A 15,816-nucleotide genomic window follows, 5' to 3' on the forward strand; every position below is an offset into this window, starting at 1 on the left:
TGAAGCTGTGGACAGGAGTTTTGAGGCAAGGGAATGCATGATTGGAGTATTAAGGCATCATTTGCATAGGGTAGCGAATTTAATGAAGCAAAGGGCTGATTTGAAAAGATCTGGTCGAGAGTTTGAAGAAAGTCAATGGGTGTTTTTGAAATTACAGCCTTATGGACAAATCTCTATTACCTTTAGAAGCACTAAAAAACTAGCACCAAGGTATTTTGGGCCTTATAAAGTGCTCAAGAGGATTGGGAAGGTTGCTTACAGACTGGAATTACCTCCTAATTCCAGAATTCATTCCACTTTTCATGTTTCTCTCCTCAAGTTATGCTTTGACCCATCAGTGAAGCAGAGACATCCGCCTGATGAATGGCCAGAAATCCCATAAATGTTATGTCTTGAGAAAATATTGAACAAACGAGTGGGAAGGAAGAAAGGAAGGATTATTACTAAAGTGTTAGTTCAGTGGAAAGGCTTGTCAGTTGAGGAAGCTACATGGCTGTCTCAGTTCAAATTTCAAAAATAGTTTCCAAATTTTCTTCTTTTTGATCCTTGAGGGCAAGGATGTTGGGGAGGGGAGTATTGATGTGATAATATTAGGAGCTATAGGAATTAGTTAGGGCAGGGGTATAAATGTTATTTCTATGGGTCGGTACTGTTACTATTATTTAGTCTAATAGTCCAGCCCTATAAATACCCAAGTCCAGATACACAGTGTTGTTGTTGAACTCATTTTAATAAAACGTACTATTTAGAATGTCTCATCTGAACTTCCCTCTGTTCTCTCCTTCTTATCTACCTATCTCTCTTCTTCTCTCTTCATCTCTTTCTATACTAACAAATAGCATCCCTAAATTCTATTTTAGCCGATCTCTTAAAAGTAAACAAGGTGTTGTACCAACAACGTTTTACATGAGAGCAAGCGAGATGTATGGAGCAGGGCGAGTGTATTTCTTCAATTTATTAAAGGTTTGTAAATTGTAACATCATTTTATATAGTTATTTTAAATTTAACAGGTCTATCAAAAGAAATGGATCGAGGCTGTACAGAGTCTGCAGTATGCCCTACGAGGCTATCCTACATGTGCTGATTTGTGGGAAGTAATTTCATCTCTTTGATCTTCTATTAGATTTTCCTGTTGTCACTATGATTTATGTTTCTAATAAGCATTTCAAGTTATGCTAGGCTTTGGGTCTTGCTTATCAACGACTAGGCAGGTTTACTGCAGCTGTTAAGGTATGTTGTGCTTGACTTGCTTCTGTTATCACAATAAATGGTCTATCAACTGCCTAAATATTTATGAGATTGTCCATCAGTCTTACGGCCGTGCCCTAGAATTGGATAACGCTCGAGTCTTCGCTTTGGTTGAAAGTGGAAATATCTTTTTGACACTTGGCACATTTGAAAAGGTACTTTTGGCTATTAGTAAGTACTAAGTAGTTCTCCTTGTCTCTTTTGGTCTAGGATTTAATTCTTCCCCTTAGATTTGTTTGCTTATTTTTTGTGCAATGAAAGCAAAATAGGTGGATGGTAGTTCTCTTTTCCATATATAATGAGCAGTACTATTAATTAAGTCAAGGTTACTGAACTTGAGAGTCATTTTGGGGCACATGGAAACTTGCTTGGTTATATTCATTATATGACTAAAATATGTATTATGTGGTTAACTCAGCCATGCTCTTTAACATGTCATGCTCTTTAACGTGTTTTCATGGGGTTGCTGTTTGCCAAAGAGCACTGAGGTAAGAGTTTGTATGGCATATTATTGTGGATATATAAGTTTCTTTAACCTTGTTTAAATGATATGACCATTCATGTATTTTGAGTATAACTGAAAAAAGCATGAAGAAAGATACTAAAATTTTGCTGGGACTTCATTTTCTTTACTATTCATATTTCAATATGAAAACTTGTTGGGAAATAGAAGTACACAAAGGAGGATGAGAAGTCTTACGCAAGATTGTTGTTATATTTGAATGTATATGGGCTTTTAAGCTTGCTTATTTCTATGAATTCCTAGTAGAAGTAGGAAACTCTTGTAGTTTATGGGTTAGATAGTCTGTTTGCTGACTGGTTAAATCAATGATCTTGTTTGGAGATTGCTCCTTTTCTACGTTGTAGTATAGCCAAACATTTTGAGCAAAGAACCCTTGTGATGGAATACTTAGGAGTATTTACTCTAGGTAGAAGAGTTCAAAGATTTGGTTTATACAATCTGCATTGGATGTTTTCAAAGAGGTGCAATTGGTATCCTTATGTATTTAAAGGCGCAATTTCACCCCAGTGTTTTTCTAAATCAAAGAATTTTTCCCTGAACTAACAGAACCAATTGTTTGACTGTTAGATTGACCCTAAATTGCCACGTTGGTACCTAGCTAGAGTATTTTAAAAATTATATATATTTTTTAAAACAAAAACAGATCCAGAGCATAGACTTCATTGATTCAATCAAAAATCAATTCCTTGATCATTGTCTTCACCATCTGTCTGTCTCCTTCCTTTGCTCTTCTCCAATTTTGATCAAGCCAGTCCCCCTTCCCCTTCCTTGTCTTCTTCTTCCTACTTCCTCTAGCCATGAAGCCATAGTGTGAGAGGCGATAGGTGATGTTAGGGGAGATGGTGGGAAGACTTTGGGTGGGATTCAACACAATTTCGATGCTCCAACCTCCATTGCGATTCACCTTCCTTCACCTCCAAAAACAAACCCCTCAACTCACATCAAGCACTGTCAAATGCCTTAAAAAATCAATGACCTAATAGATCTAAACCCATGACCCATTTCTTTGCTAGATTTATTGAACAAGTGCGGCTTTGTTTAGGGATGTGACCACTTTTGAAGGTGAAGGTGAAAGGATTGAATCTCGAAGAATATGAATTGAATCTTCAAATTGCTTGGGGAGGATATGAATATATAGGATCACAAGGTGAAGGATTTCTTAGGTAGGCAAATGATTGTTCATAAGCTGTGAATGAATTGATGAGGATTGGGTTCCGGGTTCATTCTTCCCCTCAACCATGAGTTTTGCAGTAGTGATCTAGAAATTTGTAAGCCTGTTCATCTTTTCCTCTATATTTGCAACTCACTAAGCTTGTTGCTGTGATTTTGAATTCCAAATTAGTTTCTGAATATGTGAGCTTGTTTTTGTCCTCCTCTTTTCCTCAAGTGGAAAAGTTTAGATAGTTGGGAGCCATTATTCAAAATGATGGCGAAATCAGTGGAGATATTTCACATAGAATTCAAGCTGGGTGGTTTAATTGGAGAAAAGCTAAAGGAGTTATTTGTGACCGTAAGGTGCCTAATAAACTTAAAGGAAAGTTTTATCGTACTGCTATCAGACCGGCAATGTTATATAGTAGTGAATGCTGGGATCTAACGGGACAGCAAGAGCATAAAGTTGGAGTAGCAGAGATGAGAATGTTACGATGGATGTGCGGACATACACGTAAAGATAAAATTCGAAATGAGCACATACGTGAAAAAGTGAGGGTGGCACCTATTGAGGAAAAAATGGTAGAAAATCGGTTGAGATGGTTTGGGTATGTACAAAGAAGACCAAGGGAGGCACCAGTGAGAAGAGTGGAACATATAACTTTGAGTCCGACTAAGAGAGGTAGAGGAAGGCTTAAGAGAACACTCTTGGAAGTTGTTGAACGTGATCTCTTAATTAATAATATTTCTAAAAGCTTAATAAATGATAGAGCACAATGGCGTCTTGCAATCCATGTAGCCGACCCCACCTAGTGGGATAAAGGCTTGTTGTTGTTGTTGTTGTTGTTGTGTGTAAACTGGTGGCTGATTAAGTTTTATTGAAAATCTCAACTGAAATCCATTGGGATTCATCTATTAGTGTTTGAAAAGATGGGTCTTCCAGGTTTTATTAATGGATTGCATTTTTTCCTATTAGTTTAGATCATACGTAAGCTTTTTTAGATAAGATTTCTTGATTTCTTGAGATTGTGTTTTCCCTCTCCCTTGTAGAAGAAAACTGAATCTAGGTTTTAGTTCCTTGAGTATGGTTTTGGCCTAGCTTGGAAGAAGTTGAAGAGGAAGGGAATTTTAATTTTTAAAATATTGCAACTAGATGCCAAGGGAGTTTAAAATTTTAATTTTTAAACTTTTCTCTAAATGCATGTTTTTCATGGATGATGCAGGTCTTATTGCGGAGATAAGAGAGGAGATTAACTGTAAACTTGAGTGATGAGGGAGGACATTGGAGTCAAAAGGTTTTCATTTGAGTAGGAATAAAATGGAATATCTACATTATATTATAATTTTGATAAGAGGTCAGTGAGTGGTAATTTGGAAGTGAAATTGGATGAGTAAATTATACCTTAAGTGGAAAAGTTTGGATATTTGAGAGCGATTATTTAACATAATGGGAAAATTCATGAAGATATTGCACAGAGAATACAAGCTTGATGGTTTAATTGAAAAAAGGGTAAAAGAGTTATCTGTGATTAAAAGGTACCCAAATAAACTTACAACAACAACAACAACAACAAGCCTTTATCCCACTAGGTGGGGTCGGCTACATGGATTGCAAGACGCCATTGTGCTCTATCATTTATCAAGCTTTTAAGAATATTATTAATCAAGAGATCGCGCTCAACAACTCCAAAGAGTGTTCTCTTAGGCCTTCCTCTATCTCTCTTAATCGGACTCAAAGTTATATGTTCCACTCTTCTCACTGGTGTCTCCCTTGCTCTTCTTTGTACATGCCCAAACCATCTCAACCGATTTTCTATCATTTTTTCCTCAATAGGTGCCACCCTCACTTTTTCGCGTACGTGCTCATTTCGAATTTTATCTTTACGTGTATGTCTGCACATCCATCGTAACATTCTCATCTCTGCTACTCCAACTTTATGCTCTTGCTGTCCCGTTAGAGCCCAGCATTCACTACTATATAACATTGCCGGTCTGATAGCAGTGCGATAAAACTTTCCTTTAAGTTTATTAGGCACCTTACGGTCACAAATAACTTTTTTAGCTTTTCTCCAATTAAACCACCCATCTTGAATTCTATGTGAAATATCTCCATTGATTTCGCTATCATTTTGAATAATGGCTCCCAAATATCTAAACTTTTCCACTTGAGATATAATTTGATCTCCCAATTTCACTTCCAAATTATTGTCGAATAGTCCTTTACCAAATTTACAATATAAATATTTCGTCTTACTTTTACTCAGACGAAAACCTTTCGACTCCAATGTCCTCCTTCATAACTCAAGTTTGCAATTAACCTCTTCTCTTGTCTCTGCTATAAGAACTATATCATCCGCGAAGAGCATATATTTCAGGATTTCCTCTTGAATATGTTCCGTCAAAACATTTAAAATCAAGTTGAACAAATAAGGACTCAGAGATGATCCCTGATGTAGTCCAATCTTTATAGGAAAATTCTTTGTTTGACCACTAAGTGTTCTTATACTAGTTTTTACCCCCTCATACATATCTTGTATGGCTTTAATATAAGCAATCCGTACTCCCTTTTTTTCCAACGCTTTCCAAAGCACTTTTCTTGGTATACGGTCATAAGCTTTTTCCAAATCAATAAAAACCATGTGTAGATTTTTGTCTTTACAACGATATTTTTCCATTAATCCCCTTAGTAGATAAATCGCCTCTGTAGTTGATCTACCTGGCATAAAACCAAATTGATTCTCAGAAATACTTGTCTCCAATCTCAACCTATGCTCAATTACTTTCTCCCACAATTTCATTGTGTGGCTCATGAGTTTAATCCCTCTATAGTTAGTACAATTCTGAATATCCCTTTTATTTTTATAAATAAGAATTAATGTACTTTTCCTCCACTCATCAGGCATTTTCTTAGACCGTAAAATCACATTAAATAACTTAGTTAACCATCTCACCTCTTCTTCACCTAAACATTTCCACGCTTAGATAGATATACAATCAGGTCCGTTGGCTCTACCATTTGCCATTTTCTTAAGAGCTTCCTTTACCTCCTTATCACGTATTTTTCGATAAAATGACAAATTTTGTTCTCCTTCACCAGTTACTAAATCCTCCAAGTTACTAGATGAATCCTTTCCATCATTGAAAAGTTTAGAAAAGTAAGTCTCCCATCTATTTTTAATTTCATCATCTGTAATTAAAATTCTTCCCTTTTCATCCTCAATACACCTTACCTGTTCTAGATCTCTTGATTTTCTTTCCCTACTCTTGGCAATCTTATAAATATTTTGCTCTCCTTCCTTCGTCTCAAGGTTCTTATAAAATTCTTCAAAAGCTTTAGAACGAGCTTCACCCACAGCTCTCTTAGTTTCCTTCTTAGCCATACGATACCTCTCCCAATTTTCCTCATTGTTACACAAATGTATGGCTTTAAAACAGTTCTTCTTATACTTGATTTTGTCTTGTACACTATTATTCCACCGCCAAGTCTCCTTATCTCTCGGACCAGAACCTTTTGATTCTCCCAAAACTACTTTTGCAACCTCCCGTATCTTTTTAGCCATATCCTCCCATATGATGTTAGTACTTCCCTGAAATTCCCAAATTCCATTATCTAAAAGATTTCGCTTGAAAATATCTTGCTTCTCACCTTTTAATTGCTACCACCTAATCCTTGGTGTTACTACTTGTCGACGTTTTTGGATTTTACTCATAATACACACATCAAAGACAAGGACCCTATGTTGTGTCGTTACAGCATCTCCGGGGATCACCTTACAATTTTTACAAAGTCTTCTATCTGTGTTCCTAACCAAAAGAAAATCAATCTGTGACCTTGAGACTCTACTTTTGTAAGTGATGAGATGCTCATCTCTCTTCGTGAAACAAGTGTTGGCAATCTTAAAATCATACGCCAATGAGAAATCAAAAAGAGTTTGTCCTTCATTGTTTAGCTCTCCAAAACCAAAACCACCATGCACCCTCGCATACTGACCAGCTTCCCTCCCGACATGCCCATTAAAGTCTCCTCCAATAAAAATCTTTTCACTCTATGGTATGTGTCGAATCAACCCCTCCAGATCCTCCCAAAATAATTCCTTAAGACTGGCTTCTGTCTCGACTTGCGGCGCATAAGCGCTAACAATATTAACAGTCTCACGTCCAATTATCATTTTTAAAGAAATAATTCTGTCTCCAATTCTGCTAACTTCTACAACGTTCTTCTTCCACTCCTTATCTATAATGATGCCTACTCCATTGCGTGTACTTACTTTTCCTGTATACCAAAGTTTGAAACCTTGAATATCCTTAGCTTCTTTTCCACGCCATTTTGTTTCTTGCAGGCAAAGGATATTGATTTTTCTTTGAATCATAACCCCTACAACCTCTACAGATTTACCCAAATAAACTTAGAGGGAAGTTTTATTGAACTGCTGTAAGACCAGCAATATTATATGGTAGCAAATGTTGGGCTTTAACGGGATAGCAACGGCATAAAATTGGAGTAGCAGAGATGAGAATGTTGAGATGGATGTGCGAACATGCACGTAAAGACAAAATAAGAAATGAGTGTATGCGAGAAAAAGTAGATGTCACACTTGTTAAAGAAAAAATGATAGAAAATCATTTGAGGTCGTTTGGACATGTACAAAGAAGATCACGAGAGGCACCTGTAAGGAGAGTGGAACAGATAACTTTTGAGTTTTGTTAAGAATAGTAGAGAAAGGTCAAAGAGAACACTTTTGAAAATTGTTGATTGAGACCTTTTAATTAACAATATTTCTAAAATCTTAATAAATGATAAAGTATAATGGTGTCATATAATTTATATAGCCGATCCCATCTAGTGGGATAAAGTTAATTGTTTTTGTATTGTACCTCGTTGCCAATGTGGGAATTTAGGGTCAAACTAACAGTTAAACACAGTCAAATGTTTGGTTTTGTTGGGTAATAATTCTTCCTCTTCTTTTGCCTTCTCGTTTGTTTAAATTCTTTTCCAATGGTGGATGAATAGCACTTTTAACCCCTTTTGGCAGTGGAGTATCCGATAAAGATGCATTTATACACTTGTTTTCCCAACTTATCACCCCTGTATAAATGTATGAATGTTATACATTCAAAGACTTTGAATGCTAGGGGTCTTCCCATTTACCTTTTGAAAGCCCACACCTTAGCTTCAACAAAGACATTCTGTCCAGCTATCAACTATCAAATAGCCACCTCTCGATGAAATTACTTGTTCACTTAACTAGGCTCATTTACAAATGCATTTTGCTAATTTTGGTTCATTTGTTGTGCTAGGCCAAATGTGTGTAGTAATGTCATTCTCTTTATTTTTTTAACAGTTTGAGTAATTTTGGCACTAAGTAGCCAACTTTATGTTTTGGAATGCAAAACCCAATGAGTCACATGATTGATTATGAGCATTAGATTGTGTAAGTTGTTACATCTGATTTGGATGTGGTCATGAAAAGTAGTGAGATGTTGACAACATTGCTAGTGATAAAAACTGTTTTCATGACAGATTGACGGCCAATGAAATTTGCTTGATATATTGAATTCTAGCTTCTAAGCATCTCAGGGCTTTTCCACTTCATCCTAGATGTACATGTCTACATGATTAACATCTAGCTCTAGCTTAAGGAGGTTTTATGAGTATATCGACTTTTTATAGTTGGGCTTTTGTTCTCTAAGTACTAGTAGAATGTACTACACACACTTCGGGCTAATAGTTCGTAGTTAAGATAGTTCAGGTGAAAGATATTTCTCATTAATTTGAATATTGGATACAAGCTAAACTATATATACATTAGGGGGAAATAATTATGAATAATGTCTAATAAAACCTAATAAAGACTATTCAATATTTACAATAAATATCAAATATTTCCATACTCTTCTTCAAGTTGGATCATAAATATTAATCATGTTTAACTTGCTTATAGAATTTTCAAATGCAGGGCCAAGCAACCCTTTAGTCAAAACATTAGCTGCTTGCAACTTTGTAGGCGAATATGTCAAACACATAATTCCTTCTTCCACCTTTTCTCTGATGAAATGTTAGTCTATCTTCACATGTTTCGACCTGTCATGTTGTACTAGATTTAAAGCTATGCTTATGGTAGCTTTACTATTACAGTAGAGCTTCAATGATAAACTTGCTTCAACCTATATTTCATTCATGATTCGTACCAACCACAACTCCTCTGTTATTCCTTGAGCTAAAGCTTTAACTCAGATTCGGCATTGCTTTTTGAAATAACTCTTTGCTCCTAGCTTCTCCATGTGACCAAATTACCCCACACAAATGAACAATAGCCAAAGGTTGACCTTTGATTTTTATAAGTTCTACCCCAACTTGCATCAATTTTAACTTCTATAGATCTTTGCTCATGCTTTGTAAAGAATAGCCTTTTACCAGGAGTACATTTTAGATATCTCAAAATCTTGTAGACTACTTCCATGTGACTCTTCATTGGGCAGCTCATATATTGAATGGCTACACTAATAGCGAATGCTATATCTAGCCTTGTATGAGAAAGATATATTAGTTTTTCAACAAGTTTCTTATATCTCTCCTTATCAGTAGCTTCTTTTTCTTTGTCATACTCCTCATTTGAGTTTTCTTCCTCCTCAGAGTCTTTCTCTTTTCCATTCTTGTCCTTAGGTTTCTTCTTTGGTTTCTTGACCTCAATAAGAGTTTCAACAGCTCCACAACCCAACATATCTGTCTCAGTAAGAAGATCAAGTATGTATTTTCTTTTAGAAATATAGATTCCTCTCCTTGACCTGTCAACTTCCATCCCAAGAAAGTATTTTGGCTTATCGAGATCTTTGACTTCAAATTTCTTGCCAAGGGTAGCCTTTACTCTTTCTATCTCCTCAAAGTGATCTCCAGTGAGTATTGTGTCATCAACATAGACAATAAGGATGCAGTTCTTGCTTCCCTTGGCCTTAACAAACAATGTATGATCCGACAGAGTTTGCTTGTAACCTTTAGACTTTAGGACTCTTGAGAAACTATTAAACCAAGCTCTTGATGATTGTTTCAAGCCGTTATAGGCTTTTTCAGTTTACAAACTTAATTTGCCTTGCCTTTATCAAACCCAAGAGGTGGAGTCATATAGACTTCTTCCTTCAACTCTCCATTCAAAAAAGCATTTTTGATGTCAAGTTGGTGAAAAGGCCACTAAAGATTAGCTGCTACAGACAGTAAGACTTTGACAATGTTCAATTTTGCCACCAAAGCAAATGTTTCTTTATAGTCCAAGTTATATATCTGGCTAAACCCCCTTGCAACCAAGTGTGCTTTCAACTTGTCAAAGGCTCCATCTGCCTTGTATTTAGAGTGAACGCCTGCTTATAACTTATTGTTTTCTTTCCTTTTGGTAGTTGAACAGGTTCTTTAAAGCCTTTATTTCCTCCATGAGAGCACTTCGCCATTTAGGGATGTTTAGAGCTTCTTGTATAGTCTCAAGTATCTTCACTTTATCAAGATTAGTAACTAAAGTCCGATATTGAGGAGAGTGCATTGTGTGAAGCAAACCTCTCTATCAGATGGAAACTATATGAGCGAGGTTGCTTCCTCAAAGCAATAGGAAGATCAAGATCAGTAGATTTACTTATTTTGTACCATCAAGCATTGGAGTTTTAGGAGTTACCCTAAGTTCCAAGTCACTATGAGTTTTTCGTTTAGGAATTTCCTCTAGTGTTGACTCTCTTGTGCTTCAAGTATAAGTTGTTCACTATCTTTTGATTGCTTTTTTTGAGTGTGAACTAAAAGTTCTCCCTTTGTGGTATTTCTACATCTCCTCCTATTTGCCTGTGTTACTCAAATTGTGGCAAAAGAGGAGATGGTGCTAGAAGGGATGTTGGAAGGATAGATGAAGATATTGGCTCAAGTTCAGTTGGTGCAAACCATGTCTCAAGAAGCATTAGTTCTTTATTAGATTCTTTTTCCCAATTTTGGAATTTACCTGTGCTCTCCCTCTGAATTGAAGAATTGGGATAGAATGGATTGGCTTCATGAAAAGAGACATCAAGGCTGACAAATGTGTGTTTTGTGATAAGATCAAAGCATTTGTGTCCTTTATGAGTAGCACAATATCCAAGGAATATGCATTTTATGGCTTGAGGTTCAAGTTTGGTGCTTTGGTGGTTATAGACAAAGGTTGTGCAACTAAACATGCAGAGGGGAAGTGTGGTTTCAATATGTGATGCGGACAAGATATTTTGTAATTTATGGAGAGGGGTTTCAAAGGATAAGATTCAACTGGGCATATGATTTATGAGGTAGGTTGCAGTCAAAATGGCATTTCCCCAATAAAATTTAGGCATATTACAAGTAAACATGAGTGCTCTAGAACATCAAGTATGTGACAATTTTTTCTTTTCACAATCCCATTTTGTTGGGCCGTATGGACACAAGAACTGGTATGGACAATACCATATATCTTGAGGAAGGTACTTAAAGATTGGTTAAAGTATACGGTGCCATTGTCAGTGCGTAAGACTTGGATGGTGGTATTAAACAGGTTTTGACCATGTTGAAGAAATTCATGAATGTGGCTGCAACTTCAAACTTATTTTGTAAAAGACAAACTCAACAAACATGAATGTGGTCATTAATGAAAGAAATGGACCATCTTTCTTTAGTAAGATTAGGGGTACGAGTGGTCCCCGCAAGTCACCATGAATGATTTTGAATGGTTTAGTAGGTGTGAATGTGGCTCTGGGAAAGGATGTTCTATGGTGTCTGGCCAGCTCAAGCACTTTACAATGAATGTCATTGATGTTCAAGTTTGGACATAGAGTCGGGAACAATTGTTGAAGGTAATGAAAATTAGGTTGACCCATCCTCTTATACCACAACATAAAATCACTAACTTTAGAAGTAGACGCAGCATTGCCAACAACCGGTGAATTACCCTCTCTAGTGGAGACTTCAAAATAGTAGAGCCTCTAATAGTCCTTAGCATTTTCAATTGTCTCTCTAGATGATAGATCCTGAAACATATAATGGGAGGGGGGAATTGATCAAAACAATTTGATTACTTGGTCAATTAACTAATTGAAAGTAAATAGCAATTAAGCCTGGACACATGGAGTACAAATTCCAACACTATAGTTTTTCAGATTTAATACTCCCTTTTCTTGCTGCCAGTGTTAAGAAGTCATCTGCAATCTTTACTTTAACATTCCGGGCACACGGAGTGTAAGTAGTGAATAACTTATGACAATAAGTCATATAGTTGGAGGCTCCAGAGGCTACAATCTAAACTATTTTATTTCTTGACGTTGTTAAAGCCTCTGAAGTAAAGTCCCCTCGTTTTGCCACTGTTGCTATATGTGTAAACCAAGACATAGTACATCTTATATTTGAGAGAGCCCACAAGAGCAATACACTCTCACAATAGAATGGGTATAGAAGCCATAATCCCATAAATATATAAAAATAGTGCACATAGTATGGAAACGAGTACACGCGACTAAGAAGATGCGAAAGGAGGGTGCCTAGACACCGGAGTGGATAGGATCTGATTGGAATTGTTGTATCATCGTCAGAAAACCCAACTGCCATTGGTCCTGGGCAAACACGTGCCTCCACGCGTTGTTCGATCATCAATGGTGCAGAACGCTGGGGCGGCACTTGTAGCTCACATGCTGCGCCGTTGGGCATCGTTTTTCGGTGGTTGGCCGGTCAGAACTGAAATAGAAAACGGCAGAAATGAAAGCTGATGAAAACGGCAGAAAACGAAAGCTGATGAAGTTGCTGAAACGTTCTCCATTTAAAAGCATTCAGAACTCATTTGTAACCTGTGAAACCCCCGTTTTAATTCTATTGTTTCATTTTTGTTTTCGTTTGGCCATGACTCTAATATAAATAGGCCATGGATCCGGTGTATTAAGGAGCCAAGTTGAAAAATAAACAAGAGTGCAATTTTTTCATTCGGTTTCTGTGCCATTTTGGTATCAGAGTTGGTCCAAAGAGCAAGAGAGTGAGTTACAATTGAGAAAGTATGCCGGAGAGAAGAGAGATTCAATGGAGAAGTCCTTGACGTCTTCGCGTTTTGCAAACCAGGCGTGTTATCAGAAAACTAACATCACCATCGTGCTTAGGAGGTCGGAAAACGTGGAACAGGAGGTTCCCTGTCATCGGAAACCAACCCACGCGCCGTCACGTGCTGCCATCGGAAGTCCATGTGCCTCGCCATCGATCCACGCGCCGTCACGTGCTAGCTAAAGGTTGAAGACAATGGTGTCATCTGCCACGTCATTGATCTGACCGGTCAACGACAGGTCAGCCCAATAGTTATCTGCCATGTGTCATCCTCGCCACGTCACTAAACCCAGTTAGCTAAAATTTTTAGAAATTACATTTTTTGCCCCAAATCTTTCAGTAATTCCATATTGACCCCAATATTTTCCTAAATTCCATTTTTACCCCTAATCTTTTTGAAATTACATTTTTTACCCCTAATCTTTCCTAAAATTACACTTTTGCCCCTTTATTTTACCTGAATTCCATTTTGACCTCTATATTTTCTATAAATTGCAGTTTGACCCCCTCATTTTTCAAAATTCCCATTTTTTCTCTAGCCTTTCCAAAAATCCCATTCTATCCCTATATCTTTTCAACGTTTTCGTTTGTACCCCAATCTTTCCTATATCCCTAGTCTTGACACCTATTCAAAATGCCTCTAAGACGTAGACATGTGCACGAGGTTGAGATGGAAGAGATAAGACGTAGGATTGAGAGCTGGAAGCCGCTGTGGAATTGCAACGAACTCTGTTAAACAACAATAGAGAAAACTTAGAGGGAGATTCGGGAAGCAGTAGTTCGTCATCCACTGACAACCGCCACCGTCCACGACAACAACAATTCCGCCCTAATGACATTAAAGGTAGACATTCTTGAATTCAAGGGAAGACTCAAGCCAGACGAGTTTGTAGATTGGCTGCAAACTGTTGAACGAGTATTTGAATACAAGGAGATTCCAGATGCGTAGAAAGTCAAAATTGTCACCCTCAAACTCAAGAAACATGCTTCTATTTGGTGGGAAAACCTCAGACGGAAGCAAGAACGTGAGGGAAAGCGCAAGATTGAGACCTGGGAGAAAATGAAACGCCAGCTCACCAGGAAATTTCTGCCAGATCATTACCACCAGGATAATTTTATCTAGTTGCAAAATCTTCGACAGAGATCTTTATCTGTAGAAGATTATACTAGAGAGTTTGAACAACTCATGATGAAGTGTGATATTCAGGAAAAGGAGGAGCAAACAATAGTCCGGTACCTTGCAGGCTTAAACACAGATATCAGTCGTCCAGTCCAGCTTCAACAATATTGGTCCTTGGATGATGTCATCCGTTTAGCCCTGCGTGTTGAGAAGTAGATACCCAAGAGGTCCACTTTCCAGCCTTCGTCCTCTAGGGGTTATCCAGAAGGCCATAAGGTAGAATTCCAGCAGACCAACTCCTCAAGCAAGCCACAACCTATTGTTATGCACAAACCACCATCCAATGTTGCTAAGGAATCTGTCTAAAGCAATCAAATGCTTTAAATGCCAAGGATTTGGCCATTGCTGCAGATTGTCCTACTCGACGGGTTGTCACCATTAGGGAAGGACCAGGGTATGAAGCACTTGAAGAAGATGAGGAGGATGCTGAGTTCTACGGCACTAATCCCGTATATGACGAGGAGGTCATACCTACTGATCAAGGAGAAGCATTGGTGCTTAGACGAAGTCTGCATACAACAATAGTCAAAGAAGAACCTTGGCTACGACGCAACATTTTTCACACGTTGCACGGCCTAAGGAAAATTTTGTAATGTCATCATTGACAGTGGAAGTTATGAAAATGTAGTATCTCACTACATGGTGGAGAAATTGAAGTTGCCAACACAAGATCATCCACAACATTACAAGCTTCACTGGCTCAACAAAGGGAATGAGGTAAAAGTTTTTAGACAATGCCTTGTGACCTTTTCTATTGAGAATCAATATTGTGATGAAGTTTTATGTGATGTCGTTCCTATGGATGCATGCCACTTTCTCTTGGGGAGGCCATTGCAATACGACCGACATGCTATGCACAACGGGCGAGTGAACACCTATTCTTTTACGAAAGATGGTGTCAAGTTCACACTAGCGCCTCTACCATCTAGTGAGATTAGCCAATCTTTAAGGGAATCTAGTGTCTCGAAGCTGTTAGTGTCTTTGATGACTAAGGAGGAATTGAAGGTGTTGAAATCCGAAACCCAAATGATGAGCTTTATTCTGGTGCTTGAGGTGAACAACGAGATGGCCAATCCACCTAGAGTCATTCCGCTATTATCAGGATTTCCAGATGTAATATTTGATGAGATACCACTTGGGTTGCCTCCCATGCGAGACATACAGCACGCCATTGACTTCGTTCCAAGAGCAGTCATTCCTAACAAGCCTGCTTATAGGATGAGTCTCCAAGAACATGCCAAAGTCCAACGGCAAGTTGAAGAGTTGTTGAAGAAAGGGTTGGTTCGAGAAAGTATCAGCTTTTTCGGTACCTGTTCTTCTAGTACTTAAGAAGGATAGAAGTTGGAGAATGTGCATTGACTGTCGAGCCGTCAACAAGATCACTATTAAGTATCGGTTTCCGATACCTCGGCTTGATGATATGCTAGACCAGTTGCATGGTGCCACTACTTTCTCCAAAATTGACCTTTGTAGTGGGTACCATCAAATCAGAATTCGGCCAGGAGATGAGTGGAAGACTGCTTTCAAGACCAGAGATGGCTTATATGAGTGGAATGTGATGCCTTTTGGGTTAAGAAATACCCCTAGCACATTTATGCGCCTGATGAATCAGGTATTGAGACTCTTTATTGGTAAATTTGTTGTTTCCGATACCT

General features: G+C 37.8%; 1 protein-coding gene across 1 annotated transcript in view; it reads left to right on the plus strand.

Moving 5' to 3' along the window:
• Positions 1-15,816, plus strand: part of LOC129316057 (tetratricopeptide repeat protein SKI3) — a 108,991-nt gene that overhangs the window by 69,829 nt on the left and 23,346 nt on the right. The window contains 3 exon segments of the mRNA XM_054960304.1: positions 1,012-1,095; positions 1,181-1,231; positions 1,312-1,404. Of these exon segments, the coding sequence (XP_054816279.1) occupies positions 1,012-1,095; positions 1,181-1,231; positions 1,312-1,404 (228 nt within the window).

This window comes from Prosopis cineraria, unplaced genomic scaffold (assembly GCF_029017545.1).
Source record: "Prosopis cineraria cultivar Desert tree isolate PC_DT_omini unplaced genomic scaffold, ASM2901754v1 PC7, whole genome shotgun sequence".
In the NCBI taxonomy this organism is placed as follows: domain Eukaryota; kingdom Viridiplantae; phylum Streptophyta; class Magnoliopsida; order Fabales; family Fabaceae; genus Prosopis; species Prosopis cineraria.